The sequence below is a fragment of the Haliotis rufescens genome, unplaced genomic scaffold (genome assembly GCF_023055435.1).
Source record: "Haliotis rufescens isolate VD_foot unplaced genomic scaffold, xgHalRufe1.0.p SCAF_7, whole genome shotgun sequence".
Classification (NCBI taxonomy): domain Eukaryota; kingdom Metazoa; phylum Mollusca; class Gastropoda; order Lepetellida; family Haliotidae; genus Haliotis; species Haliotis rufescens.
The window spans coordinates 59,924,122-59,950,454 of NW_025964361.1; the positions used below are offsets into that span (position 1 = coordinate 59,924,122).

The window sequence follows — 26,333 nt, forward strand, 5'->3', positions numbered from 1 at the left end:
GCACCCCTGTCGTACGTAACTATTAGAATAACTGTAAAAGAATATCTGACTCGTTACGATACATAACGATAGGCACAAAGAGAACATTCTATCCGAATGTTTTGATATCCTCCGACTGATGACATTGCCTCAAAGAATAAAAGTAACGTTCTGTCATATTTCTTAAAGCTGTCTTTTTCTCATAATCTAGACCGACTGTTGCACTTCCTAGTCGTTACGACAACGCCTTCAGGAGTACAGGATGTTCTAATGTCACAATCTTTCAACAAACGGCAGATCCTGGGCCAGTTCATGAGATTCGCAATCTATCACTAAATAATTCTTGATAATACAAAATTTGTGATTATGCATTCGAACCTCATTGCGTCGAACTCGTGGAGACCTGGCAAAAGTTATCTGCGGTTCGAGACATTAGGAAAATTTAGGCTTAATTTAGATACTTGGGTCTCACAAATGAGTTCGAGACAACTAGGAATTCGACACATCCAAGTTTGCCATAATAATGCTTGACTGTATTTAAATTCTATTTTATAAGAACATCCAAGGAAAGTAATCACTGTTAATATTAGCCCTCAAAGAAAAAAGTTTTCAGCTAATATTGATTATGCTTCTTACAAATTAATCACACTTAAAGGCCAAAGTTTCAAGGTTACGATCGTGCTATTTCTTGGTACATTGAACCCTTTCGTTTTGTTTTTAACCTGAGCTGTCAACAGCCAAGCATGCATTTTGAAGTAACAATAAAAATAATGGTAACTTCTGCTGCAACAAGAACAAACAAGGTAGCATTATAGTAACATAGCCAGTGTGTGTTTAGCCAACATTCTGTTTAAAAGATAACTAAGGTATTAAAAAGTATTTAACGGATGCTGCGAGGCATGTTCAGTTAAATGGGCATTTAACAAACCGCTAAAGATATCCACGCTTTCAGAAACAATATAATCATTTCGTTAAAATTTATGGAGAGTTAACACTGACGTCACTGCTTGTTAAAAGGTAATTAGTTTTGAACAACCCCGCCCCTGTGCTACTACATTGACCAAAGGGTGCAGATTAAAGCTGTGTTCTGTGAACATTTTTAGAGAAATTGACAAGAGTTGAAGGATTTATTCAAGAGACAAACAAGTACTTTGACTATCACTGGCTCTGTGTCCAGCATAGTGCTGAGCTTTTACTGTTGTAACAGAGATAATCAACCAATTACAATAAATCATTGTAAAGTTTGGGACCAGCAAAGTATATTCTATCCGAATATTAGACATAGGCAGTGATCTCTGAACTTGAAATGTTTCCGTTAACAGTATAAGTAATAGTAGTCAATTATATCAATGTGTTTTCGTTATGAAACTTTGTATTTACATTACACAACTAGCATGGTGCTGCTATTCACTTACCATTCCATGATTTTCAATAAAAGAGAACGTTTCCAAGGAAACAAGTTGGATATAGGTTCAGTTGAGTGTAGGATTCGTTTCCAGAGAATAACTTAATCGCCACAATTTAAAACCTACAACCCTGTGGGGACTCCAGTGGCCAGACTTGGTGACTTGGCTGCTTGTGTGACAACGTACCCTAGTGATTGAGTGAGTATGGTTTTACGCCACTTTTAGCAATATTTCAGGCATATCACGGTGGGTGACACCAGAATGGGCTTCACACATTGTACACATGTCCGGAATCGAGCCCGAGTCTTCGGCGTGACGAGCGAACGCTTTAACCACTAGGCTACCCGACCGCCCCCAACGTACCTAACAGCGTTAGACGTGACTCATACTATCATGGACTGAATTATTTTCAAGCCGCCGTAATAAAGACGGAATATTGCTAAGTGCTTTATTAATTTACAAACAACCATTATATCTAAATGGACGGGGAGTATCGATAACTATTTGTTCTGGTTGTCTGTCCCTCTCATTGTCCAAGTTGAGTTGATTTGATGACAATGTTTTACCTGACAAACATTACCAAAGGAATTTGACTTCTCTATTTATAAACGGCCACATACACATATTTATTTATTTGACATCAAACTATTTATCCCTTAACAAAAAAGTTAAATAGTTTACATGCAGCTCTTCATGTTGATTTCTACAATGAGTTGTCAACAAGTTGTCAACAAGTCTTTTTGTAGCATCATTTGTACATACGGCACTCGTGAAGAGCAACCTCCTCGTGGTGAGTGCTGGGTAACGCTAATCGCTCTTCCCCCGTGTGGAACCGGGGCAGAATATTTCCACAGCCTCCCATTGCTGGTCGTATGAGGCGACTAAAATGGGCAACCTGTTTGCCGTGGGTTGCGCCCCTGTGTCGGCGGAGGACGGGAGTCTGGTAGTTGAGGACACTGGTTCCTGGAACTGTGTTCCTTTGTCCAACACACTACTTCGACCCTTACTTCGCCTAGACGGGTGGTAAGATGGGCCCGGTCTTATCAATCGGCTGGTCATGCCAGGCCCTGTGCGTAATATTGTAAATGCACACATGTGTTGTATTTTGATGTCTATTTTGGCCTTGGCCATGCATAATTTGTGTGAATTAACTATTTTGGATTATATAAATTGCCTAGAGTCTTACGCCAGAAGGCGGTGGCTCATGGGCCAATCTGGTGATGTTGACCTCCGAATAATATATGTCTCCAACTTCTGTCATTGGCGGAACCAGTCTGGCATAGAGTTGGTAGATAAATGTAGCTATTCGCGTCATATTTGCTGGAGTATAGAACCCCTGTATCCCTGGTGTTTGCATCTTGGATATCCGTTGCAATGTAACACCGTCACTGTTGACGCTCCATGGTGGGTGGGGAGCGGGAGTTCTGAACTACTTTCTGTCATCATGTCTCTCCCACAACTTGGTTCCAATAGAAATGAAAAAAAGAGACGACTAGAAATTGACAATTCAACGGACAGTGTATCTCAAAACATAGATTCGTGGTCTAGATTTCTGGTGATTGAGGCCCAGGATCAATTGCCCCTTAAACTCAACCCTTTTGCGATTTCAAAAGCCGTTTCTGGGATTTGTGGCGAGGTTAAGAATGTCACGCGTCTCCGTGGTGGTTCCCTCTTGGTGGAATGTTTGCGGAGGCAGCAATCTCTTAATCTTTTGTCCATTCATGTATTTGCAAATGTAGAGGTTGTTGTGTCCGCACACAGGACATTGAACTCTTGCAGAGGTATTGTTCGCGATAGAGCTCGTTGCCTGGCTGACATGTCAGAAGTTGAAATCACTGCAGAGTTGGAGGATCAGGCTGTCACGGCTGTTAAACGCTTTACCGTCAAGAAAGAGAGTGGCATTCAAAATACAAATACATATATGCTGACTTTTGCACGCTCATCTATTCCCCAATCTATTAAAGCAGGTTCTAACAACATCGGAGTGGAGGTGTATGTCCCCAATCCACTCCGATGTTTCACTTGTCAACACTTTGGACATGGTTCAAAATCATGTCGTAACTCAGTGGTTTGTTCTCGCTGTGGTGACGATCATGATGGAACCAGTTGTACAAATGCTGCCAAATGTGCTAACTGTGGCAATGAACATGTCGCCTCATCCAAGTCCTGCCCTGTGTGGCAGACAGAATCTAAAATAATCAAAATTAAATGTGAACAAAACATTTCCTACAATGATGCTAAACAACTTGTAAAAAAACAGTCAACATCTCCCTCAACTTTGCATTATTCTGCAGCTGTTTCCCGTCCTGTCGCTACTTCCTCTATTCATTGTCAGACTGATTTGTCTTGGATTATATCTGATCAACCAGTTCCAACCAAATCAGTTACTCCTCCAAAGTCAGTTGAACATCAGCCTAGTTACTCAATCACTTACTCTACAGCAGAAACTCAGACCAGTAATCAGAATGTGGGTCAATCTGACCCAGCTGTTACAGCACCAGCCGTTGACATCGTCCACTCATCAAAAAAAGGAAAGAAAAAACTGAACAGACAAGCTGCCAGGGTACCCTCTCCACCAGAGGTACCAGTTCACAACTCCTTTGAACCTCTGGACATGGAGGTAACTCCGTCTTTGGAGACCAGAAGGAGTTCCTCTCCCTCACGTTTGCGTGGGAGATCACCAATTGAGCCACCATGAATCAATCATCAAATTTAATTCAGTGGAACTGTAGAGGACTTAGGAATAATTATAATGATTTACAACTCTTAATTCAGGATTTTAAACCATCTGCATTCTGTTTACAAGAAACATATTATAAAGACACTGACAAATTTGATATTAGAGGTTATACCTCATACAATTTCTTTTCACCTCCAGGTGCTAAAGCCACTGGAGGTTCTTCAATTTTAATAAAACACGACGTCATCCATAGCCCCGTTCATCTTACTACTCCCCTTCAAGCTGTTGCAGTCCGTGTAACTTTGCACATAGTTTTTACTTTGTGCTCGTTATATATTCCACCATCTACTTCTCTCCGACAGTCTGAACTTCAAGCTCTCTATGATCAACTCCCCAAGCCCTGTGTTATAATGGGTGATCTCAATGGTCATAATCCACTTTGGGGTAGTGTTCAGACAAATAATAAGGGGAAGCTTTTGGAAGACTTCATTTCAAACAATGACTTATGTATTTTTAACGATGGTTCAAACACATATCTACATCCCGGTACAGGTACTTACTCTGCACTGGATTTATCAGTTACAGGTTCTGCTTTATTAAACGAATTTGAATGGTCTGTCCATACAGACCTATGTGGCAGTGATCATTTTCCAACCATTTTAAAACCTGTCTTGCCTTCAGATGTTCCTCCTTCAACACGATGGAACTTCAATAAGGCCAACTGGCCTTTGTTTGAAATGCTTGCATCCACTAAATTAAAACCTGATCTGTTTCTTGACGCTACTGATCCTGTGCAATTATTTTCAGATGAATTGAACAAAATAGCAGATGAATGTATTCCTAAGTCCTCTACAAATCCACATATCCGTAAACCATGGTTCAATAATGACTGCAAACAAGCTAGGAAGGCACGGAAAAAGGCTGAACACTATTTCCGTCGCCATCCCACGGTCCATAATTTGAATAAATATAAAATCTTAAATGCTAAAGCCAGGCGTACGTTTAAACAAAACAAACGGCAATCTTGGCAACATTATGTTTCCAAGATAAACTCGCGAACGCCCATGTCCAAAGTATGGAACATGATACAAAAAATTAAAGGTAAGGGTTCTAAATGTAGCGTCCATCATCTTAAGAATGGGGATGAACTACTAACTAATAAATCGGATATTGCAAATAAACTAGGTGAAACGTTAGCTAAACATTCTTCTTCCTCAAATTATGTCCCTCAATTCCAAAAATTTCAAAAACAGCAGGAAAAGAAAACTATAAATTTTAAATCAGATAATGGGGCAGATTATAATGAAATATTTTCGATCCATGAACTTCATACAGCTCTTGGACAAGCTCATGATACTGCTACAGGAGCTGATAATGTACACTATCAACTCCTGAAGCACTTACCAGAACAGTGTTTAGAAACCCTTTTGTTGATTTTTGATGATATATGGACATCAGGTAAGTTTCCTTCTTCCTGGCGTGATGCCATAGTTATACCCGTACCGAAACCTGGACGGGATCACAGTGATCCCTCAAATTATAGACCCATTTCATTGACCAGTTGCGTTTGCAAAACCATGGAACGCATGGTCAACAATAGATTAACATGGTACTTGGAATCAAATAATTTACTTACAAATATCCAGTGTGGCTTTCGAAAGAATCGCAGTACCGTTGACCATTTAGTACGGTTAGAATCATTTGTGAAAAATGCAATCATTAATAACCAGCATGCAGTGTCTATCTTTTTCGATTTAGAAAAAGCGTATGACACAACGTGGAAACACGGGATTTTAAAGGATTTACATGATTTTGGATTGAGAGACCGTTTGCCTGAATTTATATCCAAGTTTTTAACTGGCAGACAATTTCAGATCCGCGTGGGTTCTACCCTGTCTGATCATTATCATCAGGATCAGGGTGTCCCACAAGGCAGTATTTTGTCTGTAACTTTATTTAGTATAAAAATAAATAGTCTTTCAAAGGTTTTAAGTGATTCAGTAGATGGATCCCTTTTCGTGGATGATTTTAATGTTTCTTGTCGAGGTAAAAATATGCATACAATAGAGAGGCAGTTACAAATCTGTCTCAATAAAATTCAAAAATGGTCCCTCGAAAACGGGTTTAAATTTTCGAAATCAAAAACTAATTGTATACATTTCTGCAGAAAATATAAGCCGCATAAGGACCCTGAACTATATTTAGATGGCACCCCTATCAAAATTGTTCAAGAGGCCAAATTCTTGGGCCTTATTTTTGATAGTCATTTAACTTTCCTTCCGCATATTGATTACCTTAAAGCTAAATGCCTGAAGGCACTCGATTTGTTGAGAGTAGTTTCAAATTCTAAGTGGGGAGGGGATCAAACAACCCTCCTACACTTGTACAGGTCATTGATCCGTTCAAAACTCGATTATGGCTCCATCGTATACGGTGGAGCCTGCACAAGTAACTTAAAAAAACTGGATACTGTCCATCATCAGGGCCTAAGGCTTTGCCTTGGAGCCTTTGGGACGTCTCCAATTCACAGTCTGTATATAGAAGCAGATGAACCTTCTCTTAAACATCGCCGTCTGAAATTATCGTTACAATATGTTACTAAATTATATTCCAATCAGTCAAATCCAGCTTTTAACTGCGGCTTTAATCCTCTTTACCAAGATATTTATAATAAAAAATCGTCTGTTGTTCCACCACTTGGAATCAGAATCCAGTCTGACATGTCTGCCGCAAATATTAAATTGCAAGATATAGCTCCCTTTCAACTGTTTACATCACCTCCTTGGCAAATGGTAAGGCCAGAGGTAGATCTTTCCTTAACAAAATTAAAGAAATCAGTTACTAACCAATTAATTTATCAACAAGAATACCATCAATTAAGAAACACTTACGACACTTATAAATCTATATTTACAGATGGATCCAAGGATGGTGGCACAGTTGCTAGTGCCACCGTCATTGGATCCAGAACATTATCTTCACGATTACCTGATAGCAGTTCCATATTCACAGCAGAGGCAAACGCCATTTTTACAGCACTAAAATATATCAGTAATCAATCAAAACATACACAATTCATTATTTTCTCTGATTCACTTTCATGCCTTCAGGCAATTAAAAATATGTCATCCAAACATCCACTTTTAATCCAAATTCTCGAATTATTTAATGATCTTGCTACTGGCCAATATGACATCGTCTTTTGTTGGTTACCAAGCCATGTTGGCATCACTGGTAACACAATGGCCGATGCTGCTGCTAAAGCAGCACTCACCAAATCTGTGACACCACTTCTCATACCCTACACTGATTATAAACCTGCAATTAGATCTTACATTCGTGATCTGATGCAAAAGAAGTGGGACACCCAAGTAGGTATCAATAAATTACATGAAATTAAACCAAATATCGGTTACACCTACTTGGGCTGTCAGTCCAGATTTGAAGAGGTCATTATGCGACGATGTCGTATTGGCCACAGCAGATACACACATGAATATTTATTAAAAGGTGAGGATCCTCCGTTTTGTATCCCTTGTGATGAAAGAATCACGGTCAAGCATGTCCTGCTTGACTGCATTGATTTTTCCATCACAAGGGATAAATATTTCAATTCGTCATCTATTAAGGATCTTTTTAGCAGTATCGATTCTCGTTTAATCATTGGTTTTTTAAAAGAAATAGAGTTGTGTGCAAAATTTTGATTTAATTTTGTGAAATATAAATATTTTATGATCGGTAGATTAAATTAGCAACTGAGAATGTTAGTGGCTGTATCCTCGAGGGGGGTTAAAGTACTGTAAAATTATTGTCCTCCTGAGAGGGTACATAAGTTCCACTTCTTTCAAGGTAAATTTAGAACTATCGTGTTTTTAATCGTAGAATATGTGTCATTTTAAGATGTAAGGCTAACTCTGCCAATAATCGCCACCACTTGAAGGGATGATGTAAATCCTGCTGGGACCCATGCAGGTAGCTAAGGTACTGTAAGTCCCCATTGTCCCCAGTGTGGTGATCTCCCTTCAGGGGCTGGCGATCTATAGCCCGTTTTTATCATGTTATTGTTATGTATAAGTGTTATCCTTTTTTATGATCCTATACTAGTTTTAAAATCTTTTTCTGTGATAAGTCTAGTACTTTTTACTGTCCTTCGTTGGCAGGTTTTTATATAAGTATAATTGTATTTATAAACATAAATCCTTGATAGTCACGATATGGCTGCAATATTGCCGATGTGACTTTAAATATAACTCACTCACTCACTCACTCATTTGTACATACAAAAATAAATTCGTCTTACTGTACATGGCAATGTGGTGACAAGTTTGTCGAGGTGTCCACCGGTAATACACGTACATGTGTCAGTAGGGCAAACCCTGCTTACCTTTTATACAAGTTTGTAAAACCTTACTGTACATATTTGCCAAGGATAATTAAATTTTAGTCATGTTAATTATCCATGGGGAAAAATATCTTAGTGTGAGTATTACATATTTGAGTATTATAATTTTATAATGTTAATTTAGTGACATGTTTGTCTGCGGGTGAACTTTGCATACATACATGTATCAGCTGAGGCAAACCTGTACTTACCTTTCATACATGTTTGTCCTTATCACACAAATCGCTATCAGTGTTACTTATATGTCTGTCATATACATATTGTCCAAGGATAACTAAATAAGCGTCATGTTAATTATCCACAAGTACAAATATCGTAGTGTGTCTATAACCTACCCAGTATTAGTTGAATCCACCACCCTGACACAGCCGCAGTAAGTATCAGCCATCTCACACCCGCCATGTTTGTGAACCAGGAAGTTGTAACACTAAAATGATTTGTGGACAAGGCTGAAAGGGGAGCTGTTTGGTTTTGAATTGCGAACATAATTTTTAACGATATTTGGAGCTTCAATTGTCAATATAGAACGAAGAGACCATTACAATTATTACTATCATTTCACCATATCTCTTATACATGTCTAAAAAAAACCATTACGCTCATTCCGACGCGAGCATGCGGTCTATTCACACAGGCAGGGGTATGTTTAATATCAATACACAGTATACTAGGACGTTTAGGCGTAACAAAAATCTCTCTTAGCCTTACCAACATTGAAAAAGCAAATGTATGAAAAGGAAGTAACTCACAGATCAATGAATGCTGTATTTTGCTGTAAGTTATTGTTCACAGGTCAACCACACTCTTCAAAATAACAATTACAACAGCTCTACCTAAATTCTCATTTTACACTACGTTAATTCACAACACACAATCTCACTGCACATCAACCTCATGATTCCCGCCATGTGCAGAGACAAGGAAGTACAACATTATAGCCAAATGGTATCCATGGTGACATGAGTGAGTGAGTGTGAGTGGGTTTGGTTTTACGCCGCTTTTAGCAATATTCCAGCAATATCACGGCGGGGGACACCAGAAATGGGCTTCACACATTGTACCCATGTCGGGAATCGAACCCGGGTCTTCGGCGTGACGAGCGAACGCTTTAACCACTAGGCTACCCGACCGCCCCCATGGTGACATGAAGTTGTTCAGTGTACATTTTATTATAAAACCATAGAATATAACATAAAGGTAACACCTCGAATCTGTTTATAGATGAACATGGACACAAAGAAGAGGAAAACCATTGCCAATTTTATTCAAGCAAATTCACCGGATAATAACAGAGGGTTGACAAAGGGTCTCAATTTTGAGAGACGAGATGAAGTGCACACAGTTGATTTAATACCCGACTTAGCAAGGGAACATTGCTGACATAGGCTGAACAGCAAACATTAACACACACTCCTCCGTTTTGACACACCTACTTATAAACAAATGTCATCTTATCAAGAGATAAGACCACATGATTATGAATATGTGTTGCCCTAACAATAGTGAGCATTAACTTATTGTATGGAACTTATTCTACATCAAAGTTCAGTTCGTTTCAGTTAATTGCTTTAGAGGATGCTACTATGAACTGACATAATCCGCACGTCACACTTGTTTTTCGTCAAGTTAACGTTATAATATCTGTAAATGTGCATATAGTCCTGATAAACTTCATTCGTGTGAATGCAGTGCGTCACTGGCCTCTGTGGTCGAAATACATTGAAGATGTTGTGACATTGCTATTCGTTACATGTATGGTAGTAACAAGAGTGAATGAGTGAGTTTGTTTTAACACTGCTTTGTACAGTATTTCAGTTAAACCACGGAGTGTCCAGATCAGGTTACTGTGGGAGGAAAGCTCGACGTGTGGTATGTCTCAGACGTTTATCACTTTGATCTAACCCACGAACACGTGTATGATGCTGATAAACCTGGTAATATAATCTGAGAGAAGCGAAATTCAAACCCACGATCATGTTTCTCGCGTGCCCAAGGGACGCAACTCTGCACTGCGAATTGCGGCGCCTTTTACGACTGGGCCACCCGTATCCCCTGTGGTGACAGAAACTCTAAGACAAATGTTCGTTCTTTTCTCCTACTGAAGACGGTCTATAGTGTGCATATTACCTAGTGGTACTGTGTTGACAGTATTTCCCACAACATATTCTGAAAGGGATAATTTGAAAAACCTCAAAGGACATGAATAGGAAGGAAAAGGTTACCATACGACGGAGTGATTTTATTGTTCGTTGACCCTGTATTTATGCACTAGCCTTGCGGTTAATCTGGTGACTCATCCCGTTTGATGAGCGGACCCGTGTGTATGAATGAACGCTATACCCGATGTTGAGTACAAGATGTCGACAGGTTCGATGGAAGAAGTGTCCTGATGTGGAGAGCCATCTGTTATGCGCGAAGAACAGACCTTATTCATATACATGGAGACTTTATAAGGTGTGCGTTATTGTGACGAGATCTTACGTCCTCGCGTTCTCCCGGCTCAGCAAGCACTAAGCACAAAGCACCATTATTTAACATGGCAATACTCTCCCTCAAACAGCCTAGTCTCTTCTGATTTTCACCCGACCTCAATCTAACTGAGCATCTGGGGAATGTGCTCGACGAGCTAGGGCTACATGATCTGCAGCAATTATTCCAAGCTAGTCCCAAATTAAGTATGAAACCGCTCCGCTACGCTACTTGATCTCATACAATTTGTAACTGGTGTCCTTTGTCAAATGCACACAAAAATGGGAAAGTTTATAAGTGAAATGATGACTGGAAGAACAAAGATTTAAAAATTCAATCAGGATTTATTTCCAATGAATTTTATCACAGTTACTTAAAAAGTGAGAATGTGTGCAATATCCTCGAGCATCAGGGAGGCTTGATCCCACCTTGACGAGTCGAATGTTGGCTGGGTAATGAGACAGTGCGTTTGCAAACGTGTTTGTGGACTCAGTAACCCTATGTTTGCATTAAACAGTTGAGTTTTGGCAGTTGTTTTATGAGGTGTTAATCGTAACATCTAAGGAGAATGTGTTTTGAAATATATATTACCGAAATGTAAGTCCTTGAACCGGATCAAACGGAAACAAACATGGTGGGCAGCTTTCCATGCAACTCGTTTGTTCAGAACGAAAACAAAACGATTTGGTCTTTATCATACGCCTTCACAAGTCATGACATCTGGAATTTCAATGAATCACTTCTTTTACTGTAAATGTGCATTACAGATCGCGCATTTACGTTATTTCCAGATGTACACGAAGGAACGATCGGGCTGACTGAGTTCAGGCCCACCAACGAAACAGAAGACCGTTCGGAGGAAATCATGACTGCAATTAAATCATATGCTAATATTTCTATTAGGTGCAACATGCTCTTACCACAATGAAATATATACTCCTTTGAACAATTTGTTTAACTGATTTATTGACAGTTCAGAACCGATGCCCTTGTAATGTTTTGGCTCTCCGACGCAAGGGAGTTCCCGATACCACAGATATGTTGACACTATTTCAAATGACGAGGTCACGGAGAATACTCTTTGAGAAAGAATCTCCGGATCGCAAGTCTTTTTTGCAGTCATCGAAAAATAACATGAAATTTTGAGTTCACCTCAGCCAATGAGAATCGTGGAAAACAGGATAACACAGACACTTTTGTCTCTTGTAACTCACATAAGGAACAACTGTTATTTAAGAATTACTCCTTTCATGCAGTGATATTAAATTCTTAAAAGGTTGGGTATACTTTGAAATAACTTCAAATTTTCAAAATTGAATGACATATCTGTTTCTAGTATTTGTTGTATGAAAACAATGAACGAATTGGAAATACATTATAACCGGCAGTGGTGTATGACAGTAGATATTATGTCTACCTACTATAGGCGATAAGGGTAAGAAGTTATAAAGTTGTTGTTTTTTTATCAGGAGTGCGTCATACATTGTCAAACATTCATTCATACACTTACTGCGTATGGATCTCCCAAAGATCATTTGTGGGACTATCTCTTCTTGTCGCGTGGCAAGTTCAGCCAACGTGGTCGGCGGCCTATGACGTCCCCCTATCATATCCATGACATGTTTAGTTGGGTAACGGTCTGGTCTCATTGGTGGCCATGACATTGTTTGGATGCTGTGCTGCTGGGGGTGAGCATTGACACAGCACACTGAGCACGGCCGTTGTCCTGGAAGACAAAACGTCGACCCACACTCCAAAACATTGGTGTCAGTATGCTGTCTCGATAGCACTGTCCAGTGAACCTTCCTTGTACAATATGGAGTGGGTTCGGTCCGTCATAGTGATGCCACCCCATACAATAACCAACCCACCGCGAAATTTGTCATAAAGTATCAGATAAATATTGACGTTCATTTCGACACGACCACGCCTATCAAGGAAGTGCAATGTGAATCGAGAGTATAAAAATGAAATCAATGACAAACACAACAGAAATATGTTACCAGCATGGGGAACGTACTTACGCGATATTTGTTGACAAAATTAAGGGAATAAGTTGAAAATGGCTTGCTGAGTAAACGACACTACATCAGATAATATGATGACGAAATGCACCACGGGGAAATTTGGAAGATTTTTGTTAAGAGAAAGAGAAAAGTGTAAAGAATAATAATTAATTAGATGAATATGGAAACTAATAAGTTTAGCAAACGTTATAATTTACAGAAGGTTTAATTCAATTAGGAATTAATTGACATTTACGATTACTTCCGGAAGTTGCCGAAGACTATCAACTTGCACTAGGAACAATGATTGTGTGCTAAAACTCTTTTCTTTATGCTCATTAGTATCTTATGATTCTTCTCTTAGTAAACTTTACAGTTTCTGTGTCTTTGAGGTTTACATCCATTGAGTATTTTAAAACTTTTAAGGGCAAAGCAATCATAATGCGAGTGAAACCTGCTTTTTGGAAGCACACACACACACACACACACACACACACACACACACACACACACACACACACACACACACACACACACACACACACACACACACACACACATACACACACATACATACATACATACAACTCATAGTATATACTACTCATGGTCTGCTGTGGATCGCCATATTAAAAAGAAATATATGTATAAGAAAGAGAATTTATTTATGTCAACTTCTTAGATATAACCGAATAAATGAATTGCAGGCACTTCCATGATATTTAATTGGCTAACCAATCAATTAATTGTGTTTCTGTTCTGTTTCCAAAACCTTAACAAATCTTAATTAACCATTTAAGGATTTGACATTTCATATTGCTGGTACTTTTTATGTAGTATCCTGGGATATTGTAGTCTCGAGGATCCGTCAGCCAGCGCATGGATACTATTCACTCAAGATAAAAAATATCAATGAGCGTCACATCAACAAAAACCCGACTGATGAACAGCCTAACCATTGCTAGTTCCACAATCAGCAAAACCCGATCGCTAAAAATGCTTCTGTTCAAAACGCAGTTATTAGATCTGCACCTCGTTCACTTGCGCACTGTACGCCATCAAACAAGCGACCCAACAACGTAAAAAGTCCAACACGACCTGTCAGTTATGTAGCCGAGCTTAGAAATGAAGCCATCGAGCTGTAATGGATAAGCTTCCTTTGGGTTACCTCAATTAATAATTGAAAAGCCAGTTTATGTATATAACCCCGCGTCATATGTTTTCATGCCTGACGTACAAGATGACGCCCGGTCGACTCGTCTCGCTCGGTGAGGCATTATCACTATACATTAACAGGCCATAGTGGGTTAGCTGTGGTCCGAGTGCACAACTGTCAGTTTTAAAGGTACATGTGTATAAATGAAAGCAAACGTTTCTTACGACTATTGTACAGTCTTGGATAATTAGAATAGTAAAAATGCGCTCAGGAATAATCCTAAATGTTCTTATCTCAAGATTGCACAGACTATACCCATTATCAAAGAGCAACACTCCTTGGTATTTGATCAGTAAATAAGGTTATACAACATGTAAATGCATATCACATGACACGCACGTGTTGACGTTAGTAGATAGGTAGTGGGGTAAACTATCAACTCACCTGTCGTATGTTGTACCCAACACTCTGCCACAACCACCCACACAAGCAGAGTCCTCACAACCGCCATAGTGGGCAACAAGGAAGTGATACACCCGGGAGGGAGTCATGCGTGAGAATCACTGTGTTGGGTGTGGTGACAGTGAATCTCTTATCATGTTCATTGAGTGTTTTATGGGACGCATGTAGAAAAGCTGTAGACATTACCTGGTGGTCTCTGTAAAGGCCTTATATTGGGTGATTACACAAGGCAAACACTGGGGTTTGAAATATGGTTCATCGAGCGCTGGCATGTCAGCACCAGGACGTGATGAGAATAAATAAGCCCTTTGAGTTACAATGTAATATTGCACAACAAAATTTGCAGCTACACTAACCAGACGCTCCCATCAGCTACACTACCCAGATGCTCCATCAGCTCCACTACCCAGACGCTCCTTCAGCTCCACTACCCAGATGCTCCATCAGCTACACTACCCAGAAGCTCTACCAGCTACACTAACCAGACGCTCCATCAGCTACACTACCCAGACGCTCCATCAGCTCCACTACCTAGACGCTCCATCACCTAGACTACCCAGACGCTCAATCAGCTCCACTAACCAGACGCTCCATCACCTAGACTACCCAGACGCTCCATCAGCTACACTGACCAGACGCTCCATCAGCTACGCTACCCAGACGCTCCATCAGCTACACTACCCAGACGCACCATCAGCTACACTCCCCAGACGTTCCATCAGCCTCACTACCCAGACGCTTAATCGCCACATGAACTACGCTACCCAGATGCTCACTCAGCTACACTAACCAGACGATCTATCCACTAGACTAAACAAACGCTCTATCCAGTGGAATAAACAGACCATCTATCAACTGAAATAACCAGACGCTTCATCAGCTACACTAACAAGATGCTCCATCAGCTACACTACCCAGACGCTCCATCAGCTACACTGCCCAGAAGCTCCATCAGCTACACTGCCCAGACGCTCCATAAGCAACACTGCCCAGACGCTCCATCAGCAACACTGCCAAGACGTTTCATCAGCTACACTACCCAGACGCTCCATCAGCAACACTTCCCAGACGCTCCATCAGCTACACTGCCCAGATGCCCCATCAGCTACACTACCCAGACGCTCCATCAGCTACACTGCCCAGACGCTCCATCAGCTACACTGGCCAGACGCTCCATCAGCTACACTGCCCAGACGCTCCATCAGCAACACTGCCCAGACGCTCCATCAGCTACACTGCCCAGACGCTCCATCAGCAACACTGCCCAGACGCTCCATTAGCTACACTGCCCAGACGCTCCATCAGCAACACTGCCCAGACGCTCCATCAGCTACACTGCCCAGAAGCTCCATCAGCTACACTACCCATACTCTCCATCAGCTACACTACCCAGACGCTCCATCAGCTATACTAACCAGACTCTCCATCAGCTACACTACCCAGACTCTCCATCAGCTACACTACCCAGACTCTCCATCAGCTACACTACCCAGACTCTCCATCAGCTCCACTACCCAGACACTCAATCAGCTACACTACCCAGACGCTCCATCAGCTACACTGACCAGACGCTCCATCAGCTACACCACACAGAAGCTCAATCAGCCACACTACCCAGACGCCACATCAGCTACGCTACCCAGATGCTCACTCAGCTACACTAACTAGACGCCCTATCCATTGGACTAACCAGACACTCCATCAGCTACACTTACGAGACGCTCTATCCACAGGACTAACCAGACGCCCTATCCGCTGGACTAAACAGACGCTTCAACAGCTATACTACCTAGACGCTCCATCATCTACACAACCTTGACACTACATCAGCTACACTATCAAGACACTATATCAGCCACGCTCCACACGCTCTATTCACAACACTACCGAGAAGCTCCATCAGCTACACTAACCAGACGATCCATCAGCTACACTACCCAGATGCTCCATCAGCTACACTACCCAAACGCTCCATCAGCTACACTAGCCAGACACTCCATAAGCTACACTACCCAGATGCTCCATGAGCTCGATACTCAGACGCCCTATCCACAATACTACCGAGAAGGTCCATCAGCTACATTAACCAGACGAGCCATCAGCTACACTACCCAGACGCTCCATCAGCTACACTACCCAGATGTTCCATCAGCTACACTACCCAGACGCTCCATCAGCTACACTGCCCAGACGCTCCATCAGCAAAACTGCCCAGACGCTCCATCAGCTACACTACCCAGACTCTCCATCAGCTACACTACCCAGACTCTCCATCAGCTACACTACCCAGATGCCCCATCCTGCTACACTACCCAGACGCTCCATCAGCTCCACAAACCAGACGTTTCATCAGCTACACTAACAAGATGTTCCATCAGCTACTCTACCCAGACGCTCCATCAGCTACACTGACCAGACGCTCAATCAGCTACATTCCCCTGACGCTCAAACAGCTACACTACCCAGACGCTCAATTAGCTAAACTACCCAGACTCTCCATCAGCTACACTACCCAGACGCTCCATCAGCTACACTAACCAGAAGCCCCATCAGCTACACTACCCAGACGCTCCATCAGCTACACTACCCAGATGCCCCATCAGCTACACTAACCAGACGCTCTATCAGCTTCAGTACCCAGACGCTCCATCAGCTCCACAAACCAGACGTTTCATCAGCTACACTAACAAGATGCTCCATCAGCTACTATACCCAGACGCTCTTTCAGCTACACTGACCAGACGCTCCATCAGCTACACTACCCAGACTCTCCATCAGCTACACTAATCAGACTCTCCATCAGCTACACTAGCCAGACACTCCATAAGCTACACTACCCAGATGCTCCATTAGCTCGATACTCAGACGCCCTATCCACAATACTACCGAGAAGGTCCATAAGCTACATTAACCAGACGAGCCATCAGCTACACTACCCAGACGCTCCATCAGCTACACTACCCAGATGCTCCATCAGCTACACTACCCAGACGCTCCATCAGCTACACTGCCCAGACGCTCCATCAGCAAAACTGCCCAGACGCTCCATCAGCTACACTACCCAGACTCTCCATCAGCTACACTACCCAGACTCTCCATCAGCTACACTACCCAGATGCCCCATCCTGCTACACTACCCAGACGCTCCATCGGCTCCACAAACCAGACGTTTTATCAGCTACACTAACAAGATGTTCCATCAGCTACTCTACCCAGACGCTCCATCAGCTACACTGACCAGACGCTCAATCAGCTACACTCCCCAGACGCTCAAACAGCTACACTGCCCAGACGCTCCATCAGCTACACTACCCAGACTCTCCATCAGCTACACTACCCAGACGCTCCATCAGCTACACTAACCAGAAGCCCCATCAGCTACACTACCCAGACGCTCCATCAGCTACACTACCCAGATGCCCCATCAGCTACACTAACCAGACGCTCTATCAGCTTCAGTACCCAGACGCTCCATCAGCTCCACAAACCAGACGTTTCATCAGCTACACTAACAAGATGCTCCATCAGCTACTATACCCAGACGCTCTTTCAGCTACACTGACCAGACGCTCCATCAGCTACACTACCCAGACTCTTCATCAGCTACACTAATCAGACTATCCATCAGCTTCATTAACCAGACGATCTATCGACTTAACTAAACAAACGCTCTATCCACTTGACTTAACAGACGATCTATCCACTGAAATAACCAGACGCTCCACCAGCTACACCACAAAGAGGCTCCATCAGCTACACTAACCAGACACTCTATCCACTACACTACCCAGACGCTCAATCAGCTACACCACACAGAAGCTCCATCAGCCACACTACCCAGACGCCACATCAGCTACGCTACCCAGATGCTCACTCAGCTACTCTACCCAGACGCTCCTTCAGCTCCACTACCCAGAAGCTCTACCAGCTACACTAACCAGACGCTCCATCAGCTACACTACGCAGACGCTCCATCAGCTCCACTACCCAGACGCTCCATCACCTAGACTACCCAGACGCTCAATCAGCTCCACTTACCAGACGCTCCATCACCTAGACTACCCAGACGCTCCATCAGCTACACTGACCAGACGCTCCATCAGCTACACCACACAGAAGCTCCATCAGCCGCACTACCCAGACGCCACATCAGCTACGCTACCCAGATGCTCACTCAGCTACACTAACTAGACGCCCTGTCCATTGGACTAGCCAGACACTCCACCAGCTACACTTACGAGACGCTCTATCCACTTGACTAACCAGACACTCCATCAGCTACACTTACGAGACGCTCTATCCACAGGACTAACCAGACGCCCTATCCGCTGGACTAAACAGACGCTCCAACAGCTACACTACCTAGACGCTCCATCATCTACACAACCTTGACACTACATCAGCTACACTATCAAGACACTACATCAGCCATGCTCCGCACGCTCTATTCACAACACTACCGAGAAGCTCCATCAGCTACACTAACCAGACGATCCATCAGCTACACTACCCAGCCGCTCCATCAGCTACACTACCCATACGCTCCATCAGCTACACTAACCAGACACTCCATAAGCTACACTACCCAGATGCTCCATGAGCTCGATACTCAGACGCCCTATCCACAATACTACCGAGAAGCTCCATCAGCTCCACTACCCAGACGCTCTACCAGCTACACTAACCAGACGCTCCATCAGCTACACTACCCAGACGCTCCATCAGCTCCACTACCCAGATGCTCCATCACCTAGACTACCCAGACGCTCCATCAGCTCCACTAACCAGACGCTCCATCACCTAGACTACCCAGACGCTCCATCAGCTACACTAACCAGACGCTCCATCACCTAGACTACCCAGACGCTCCATCAGCTACACTGACCAGACGCTCCATCAGCTACACCACACAGAAGCTCAATCAGCCACACTACCCAGACGCCACATCATCTACACAACCTTGACACTACATCAGCTACACTATCAAGACACTACATCAGCCACGCTCCACACGCTCTATTCACAACACTACCGAGAAGCTCCATCAGCTACACTAACCAGAAGCCCCATCAGCTACACTACCCAGACGCTCCATCAGCTACACTACCCAGATGCCCCATCAGCTACACTAACCAGACGCTCTATCAGCTTCAGTACCCAGACGCTCCATCAGCTCCACAAACCAGACGTTTCATCAGCTACACTAACAAGATGCTCCATCAGCTACTATACCCAGACGCTCTTTCAGCTACACTGACCAGACGCTCCATCAGCTACACTACCCAGACTCTCCATCAGCTACACTAATCAGACTCTCCATCAGCTACACTAGCCAGACACTCCATAAGCTACACTACCCAGATGCTCCATGAGCTCGATACTCAGACGCCCTATCCACAATACTACCGAGAAGGTCCATAAGCTACATTAACCAGACGAGCCATCAGCTACACTACCCAGACGCTCCATCAGCTACACTACCCAGATGCTCCATCAGCTACACTACCCAGACGCTCCATCAGCTACACTGCCCAGACGCTCCATCAGCAAAACTGCCCAGACGCTCCATCAGCTACACTACCCAGACTCTCCATCAGCTACACTACCCAGATGCCCCATCCTGCTACACTACCCAGACGCTCCATCAGCTCCACAAACCAGACGTTTTATCAGCTACACTAACAAGATGTTCCATCAGCTACTCTACCCAGACGCTCCATCAGCTACACTGACCAGACGCTCAATCAGCTACACTCCCCAGACGCTCAAACAGCTACACTACCCAGACGCTCCATCAGCTACACTACCCAGACTCTCCATCAGCTACACTACCCAGACGCTCCATCAGCTACACTAACCAGAAGCCCCATCAGCTACACTACCCAGACGCTCCATCAGCTACACTATCCAGATGCCCCATCAGCTACACTAACCAGACGCTCTATCAGCTTCAGTACCCAGACGCTCCATCAGCTCTTCAAACCAGACGTTTCATCAGCTACACTAACAAGATGCTCCATCAGCTACTATACCCAGACGCTCTTTCAGCTACACTGACCAGACGCTCCATCAGCTACACTACCCAGACTCTCCATCAGCTACACTAATCAGACTATCCATCAGCTCCACTAACCAGACCCTCCATCAGCTCCACTAAGCGGACGCTCCATCAGCTACACTAACCAGACGCTCCATCAGCTACACTAACCAGACGCTCCATGAGATACACTACCAAGATGCTCCATCAGCTTCATTAACCAGACGATCTATCGACTTAACTAAACAAACGCTCTATCCACTTGACTTAACAGACGATCTATCCACTGAAATAACCAGACGCTCCACCAGCTACACCACAAAGAGGCTCCATCAGCTACACTAACCAGACACTCTATCCACTACACTACCCAGACGCTCAATCAGCTACACCACACAGAAGCTCCATCAGCCACACTACCCAGACGCCACATCAGCTACGCTACCCAGATGCTCACTCAGCTACTCTACCCAGACGCTCCTTCAGCTCCACTACCCAGAAGCTCTACCAGCTACACTAACCAGACGCTCCATCAGCTACACTACGCAGACGCTCCATCAGCTCCACTACCCAGACGCTCCATCACCTAGACTACCCAGACGCTCAATCAGCTCCACTTACCAGACGCTCCATCACCTAGACTACCCAGACGCTCCATAAGCTACACTGACCAGACGCTCCATCAGCTACACCACACAGAAGCTCCATCAGCCACACTACCCAGACGCCACATCAGCTACGCTACCCAGATGCTCACTCAGCTACACTAACTAGACGCCCTATCCACTTGACTAACCAGACACTCCATCAGCTACACTTACGAGACGCTCTATCCACAGGACTAACCAGACGCCTTATCCGCTGGACTAAACAGACGCTCCAACAGCTACACTACCTAGACGCTCCATCATCTACACAACCTTGACACTACATCAGCTACATTATCAAGACACTACATCAGCCATGCTCCGCACGCTCTATTCACAACACTACCGAGAAGCTCCATCAGCTACACTAACCAGACGATCCATCAGCTACACTACCCAGCCGCTCCATCAGCTACACTACCCATACGCTCCATCAGCTACACTAACCAGACACTCCATAAGCTACACTACCCAGATGCTCCATGAGCTCGATACTCAGACGCCCTATCCACAATACTACCGAGAAGCTCCATCAGCTCCACTACCCAGACGCTCTACCAGCTACACTAACCAGACGCTCCATCAGCTACACTACCCAGACGCTCCATCAGCTCCACTACCCAGATGCTCCATCACCTAGACTACCCAGACGCTCCATCAGCTCCACTAACCAGACGCTCCATCACCTAGACTACCCAGACGCTCCATCAGCTACACTAACCAGACGCTCCATCACCTAGACTACCCAGACGCTCCATCAGCTACACCACACAGAAGCTCAATCAGCCACACTACCCAGACGCCACATCATCTACACAACCTTGACACTACATCAGCTACACTATCAAGACACTACATCAGCCATGCTCCACACGCTCTATTCACAACACTACCGAGAAGCTCCATCAGCTACACTAACCAGACGATCCATCAGCTACACTACCCAGCCGCTCCATCAGCTACACTACCCAGACGCTCCATCAGCTACACTAACCAGACACTCCATAAGCTACACTACCCAGATGCTCCATGAGCTCGATACTCAGACGCCCTATCCACAATACTACCGAGAAGCTCCATCAGCTCCACTACCCAGACGCTCTACCAGCTACACTAACCAGACGCTCCATCAGCTACACTACCCAGACGCTCCATCAGCTCCACTACCCAGATGCTCCATCACCTAGACTACCCAGACGCTCCATCAGCTCCACTAACCAGACGCTCCATCACCTAGACTACCCAGACGCTCCATCAGCTACACTAACCAGACGCTCCATCACCTAGACTACCCAGACGCTCCATCAGCTACACTGACCAGACGCTCCATCAGCTACACCACACAGAAGCTCAATCAGCCACACTACCCAGACGCCACATCAGCTACGCTACCCAGATGCTCACTCAGCTACACTAACTAGACGCCCTATCCATTGGACTAGCCAGACACTCCACCAGCTACACTTACGAGACGCTCTATCCACTTGACTAACCAGACACTCCACCAGCTACACTTACGAGACGCTCTATCCACTTGACTAACCAGACACTCCATCAGCTACACTTACGAGACGCTCTATCCGCTGGACTAAACAGACGCTCCAACAGCTACACTACCTAGACGCTCCATCATCTACACAACCTTGACACTACATCAGCTACACTATCAAGACACTACATCAGCCACGCTCCACACGCTCTATTCACAACACTACCGAGAAGCTCCATCAGCTACACTAACCAGACGATCCATCAGCTACACTACCCAGCCGCTCCATCAGCTACACTACCCAGATGCTCGATCAGCTACACTACTCATACGCTCCATAAGCTACACTACCCAGATGCTCCATGAGCTCGATACTCAGACGCCCTATCCACAATACTACCGAGAAGCTCCATCAGTTACACTAACCAGACGATCCATCAGCTACACTACCCAGCCGCTCCATCAGCTTCAATACCCAGACGCTCCATCACCTAGACTACCCAGACGATCCATCAGCTGCACTACCCAGCCGGTCCATCAGCTACACTACCCAGATGCTCCATCAGCTACACTACCCATACGCTCCATAAGCTACACTACCCAGATGCTCCATGAGCTCGATACTCAGACGCCCTATCCACAATACTACCGAGAAGCTCCATCAGTTACACTAACCAGACGATCCATCAGCTACACTACCCAGCCGCTCCATCAGCTACACTACCTTGATGCTCCATCAGCTACACTACCCAGACGATCCATCAGCTACACTAACCAGACGCTCCATTAGCTACACTACCCAGATGCTCCATTAGCTCGATACTCAGACGCCATATCCACAATACTACCGAGAAGCTTCATCAGCTACACTAACCAGACGATCCATCAGCTACACTACCCAGCCGCTCCATCAGCTACACTACCCAGACGCTCCACCAGCATCGGTACCCAGACGCTCTATCCACAACACTACCGAGACGCTACTTCAGCTACACTAACCAGACGCTCTATCCACTGGACTTACCAGACGATTTATTCACTGGACAAAACAGACGATTTATCCACGGGACTTACAAGACTCTCTATCCCCTGAACTAAACAGACGATTTATCCAGATGACTAAAGAGACGATTTATCCACTGGACAAAAGGGAGTATTTATCCACTGGACTAAAGAGACGATATATCCACTGGACTAAAGAGACGATTTATCCACAGGACTACCCAGACGCTCCATAAGCTACACTAGCCAGACGCTCCATCAGCTACAGTACCCCACTGGACTAACCGGACGATCTATCCACTGGACTAACAAGACGATTTATCCACTGGACTGCCCAGACGCTCAATCATCTACTCTCCCAGACGCTCCATCAGCTACACCACACAGACGCGCCGTCAGCCACACTACCCAGACGCCACATCAGCTACGCTACCCAGATGCTCACTCAGCTACACTAACTAGACGCCCTATCCATTGGATTAGCCAGACGCTCCATCAGCTACACTTACGAGACGCTCCACTGGACTACCCAGACGCTCAATCATCTACTCTCCCAGACGCTCGATCAGCTACACAAACCAGACGATATATCCACTACACAGCAGGCGCAGACTTTCATTGACTTTTCTTATTCAAGGTGGCTATACAATAGAGACAGCTCGTTGCATCACTATGTGCTCCTGTAATATTATATTCTTAAATTTTTTGAAGCTTAAAGTTAACTGGGTCAAGCTTACTCGTTGGTGTTGACATTTATCTCGGCCGAAACTGTGTACCAATGTTACACAAAGGTAAGTGAGAACTAATCATGCAATAGGTGAAATAAAGTGAAAAACAAGATACAATGACAGACAACCTACCTGTTAAAAGCTGTATCGTCCAGGCTGCCAACACTACGCTGACAATCAGTCTCCACATCCCCGCCATGTTTGACAACCAGGAAGTTGTTTCCGCTTTACTGTATGGCTGGGTAAACCTGATATTGCTCACCGTCAAATAACATTATATTCGATAAGCGGGAGGCTGCTTACATACAATGAAATCATATTATAAGTATTTAATATGACCAGGCGAATAAACACAGCGAAGGCTCTGAATTCACATTCAAACATGTCGTCTGTATTCGGTCAACACTTCAAAACAATTATCCGTGAAGTGGTCTAATTGAATTCCGCTTTAAAAGCATTTCATCACTTCAAGGGTATTTTTATGCATAACGTGGACATGGTGTACAGGTTTATTGACAAGTAGCATTTTACCTGAAACAGTGTTATAGTTGAGGGCCTGGTTGAAGGTAGACAATGATGCATCATCTTCCCGAGGCAAGAGAGTTAACTATAAAAGTCCAGTTTCCACCCTTGCCGAACTAGGCTGGGATTATGGAGTTACATTTTAGCTGGACTAACGAGTCTATGCATAGTCCAACCATAATCGCTCACCGAAATCGAAATCCGGTTCGTAAACTGTCGTGCGGATTTTGGTCGATTGCAGGATTTGAAAAACATGTGCAGCGCCAACTCGTTGTCAGCAGATATGTTGCAAATCTTTTCATGTTTTTAGTTAAGGTGCTCACGTGATTTGATGCATTTCGTGATATAAGACCCGTTTTATCACAATATAGATCTTGATTATCGAGTAGATCGCCCTCAGTGGGTCCCACCATTTTGTGTGAAGCGAACGCAAGTGATACGAGAAGTGGAATCTGATTGGTCCGTTGGAGAGGCTTAGAAGTGGCATAACAAGTAATACCCACTGGTGGCGCTACGATCGAGCCCAGTAATTCCAGCCTAGTTCGGCAAGTGTGGAAACTGGACTTTTAAAGTCAGTTGACTCCCTTGCCTCGGGAAGATGATGATGCATGTGCATGTATCTTTGTCGTGTATCATATCGCAAAGAATGGCCCAATGGCCCAAGGTGTCACTAGTCTGAGCTTGTCTTATCCAATATTCGACCCTTTTTACGATCATCATCAAGGGTTTTCCATCAGCTCCAATAACCAGACGCTGCATCAGCTCCACTAACCAGACTCTCCATCAGCTCCACTAAGCAGACGCTCCATCAGCTACACTTACCAGACGCTCCATCAGCTACACTACCCAGACGCTCACATGATTTGATGCATTTCGTGATATAAAACCCGTTTTATAACAATATAGATCTTGATTATCGATCAGATCGCCCTCACTGGGTCCCACCATTTGGTGTGAAGCGAACGCAAGTGATACGAGAGGTGGAATCTGATTGGTCCGTAGGAGAGGCTTAGAAGTGGCATAACTGGTAATACCCACTGGTGGCGCTACGATCGAGCCCAGTAATTCCAGCCTAGTTCGGCAAGTGTGGAAACTGGACTTTTAAAGTCAGTTAACTCCCTTGCCTCGGGAAGATGATGATGCATGTGCATGTATCTTTGTCGTGTATCATATCGCAAAGAATGGCCCAATGGCCCAAGATGTCACTAGTCTGAGCTTGTCTTATCCAATATTCGACCCTTTTACGATCATCGCATATGTCAAGGGTTTTCGGTTTTCATAAAGTGAGACACTTCCACCTTCGTCAGTATATGATACGACACGTTCATGAACAATGTGTTAATCAATC

The 26,333-nt window shown here is 44.1% G+C and overlaps 1 protein-coding gene across 4 annotated transcripts in view; it reads right to left on the reverse strand.

The window, feature by feature from the left end:
* LOC124125605 (protein draper-like) overlaps nt 1-25,089 on the reverse strand; it is a 47,368-nt gene extending 22,279 nt beyond the window's left edge. For 2 of the 4 annotated variants that reach the window (XM_048387372.1, XM_048387375.1), the window contains exon 1: nt 8,803-9,008. In XM_048387372.1, the coding sequence (XP_048243329.1) occupies nt 8,803-8,953 (151 nt within the window). In that variant the 5' untranslated portion in view covers nt 8,954-9,008. Of the gene's footprint in view, nt 1-8,802; nt 9,009-14,542; nt 15,192-24,595; nt 24,712-24,994 lie in introns of those variants that run through there. The other 2 variants (XM_048387374.1, XM_048387373.1) reach the window with 2 other exon arrangements.
* Nucleotides 25,090-26,333: the final 1,244 nt, after the last annotated feature.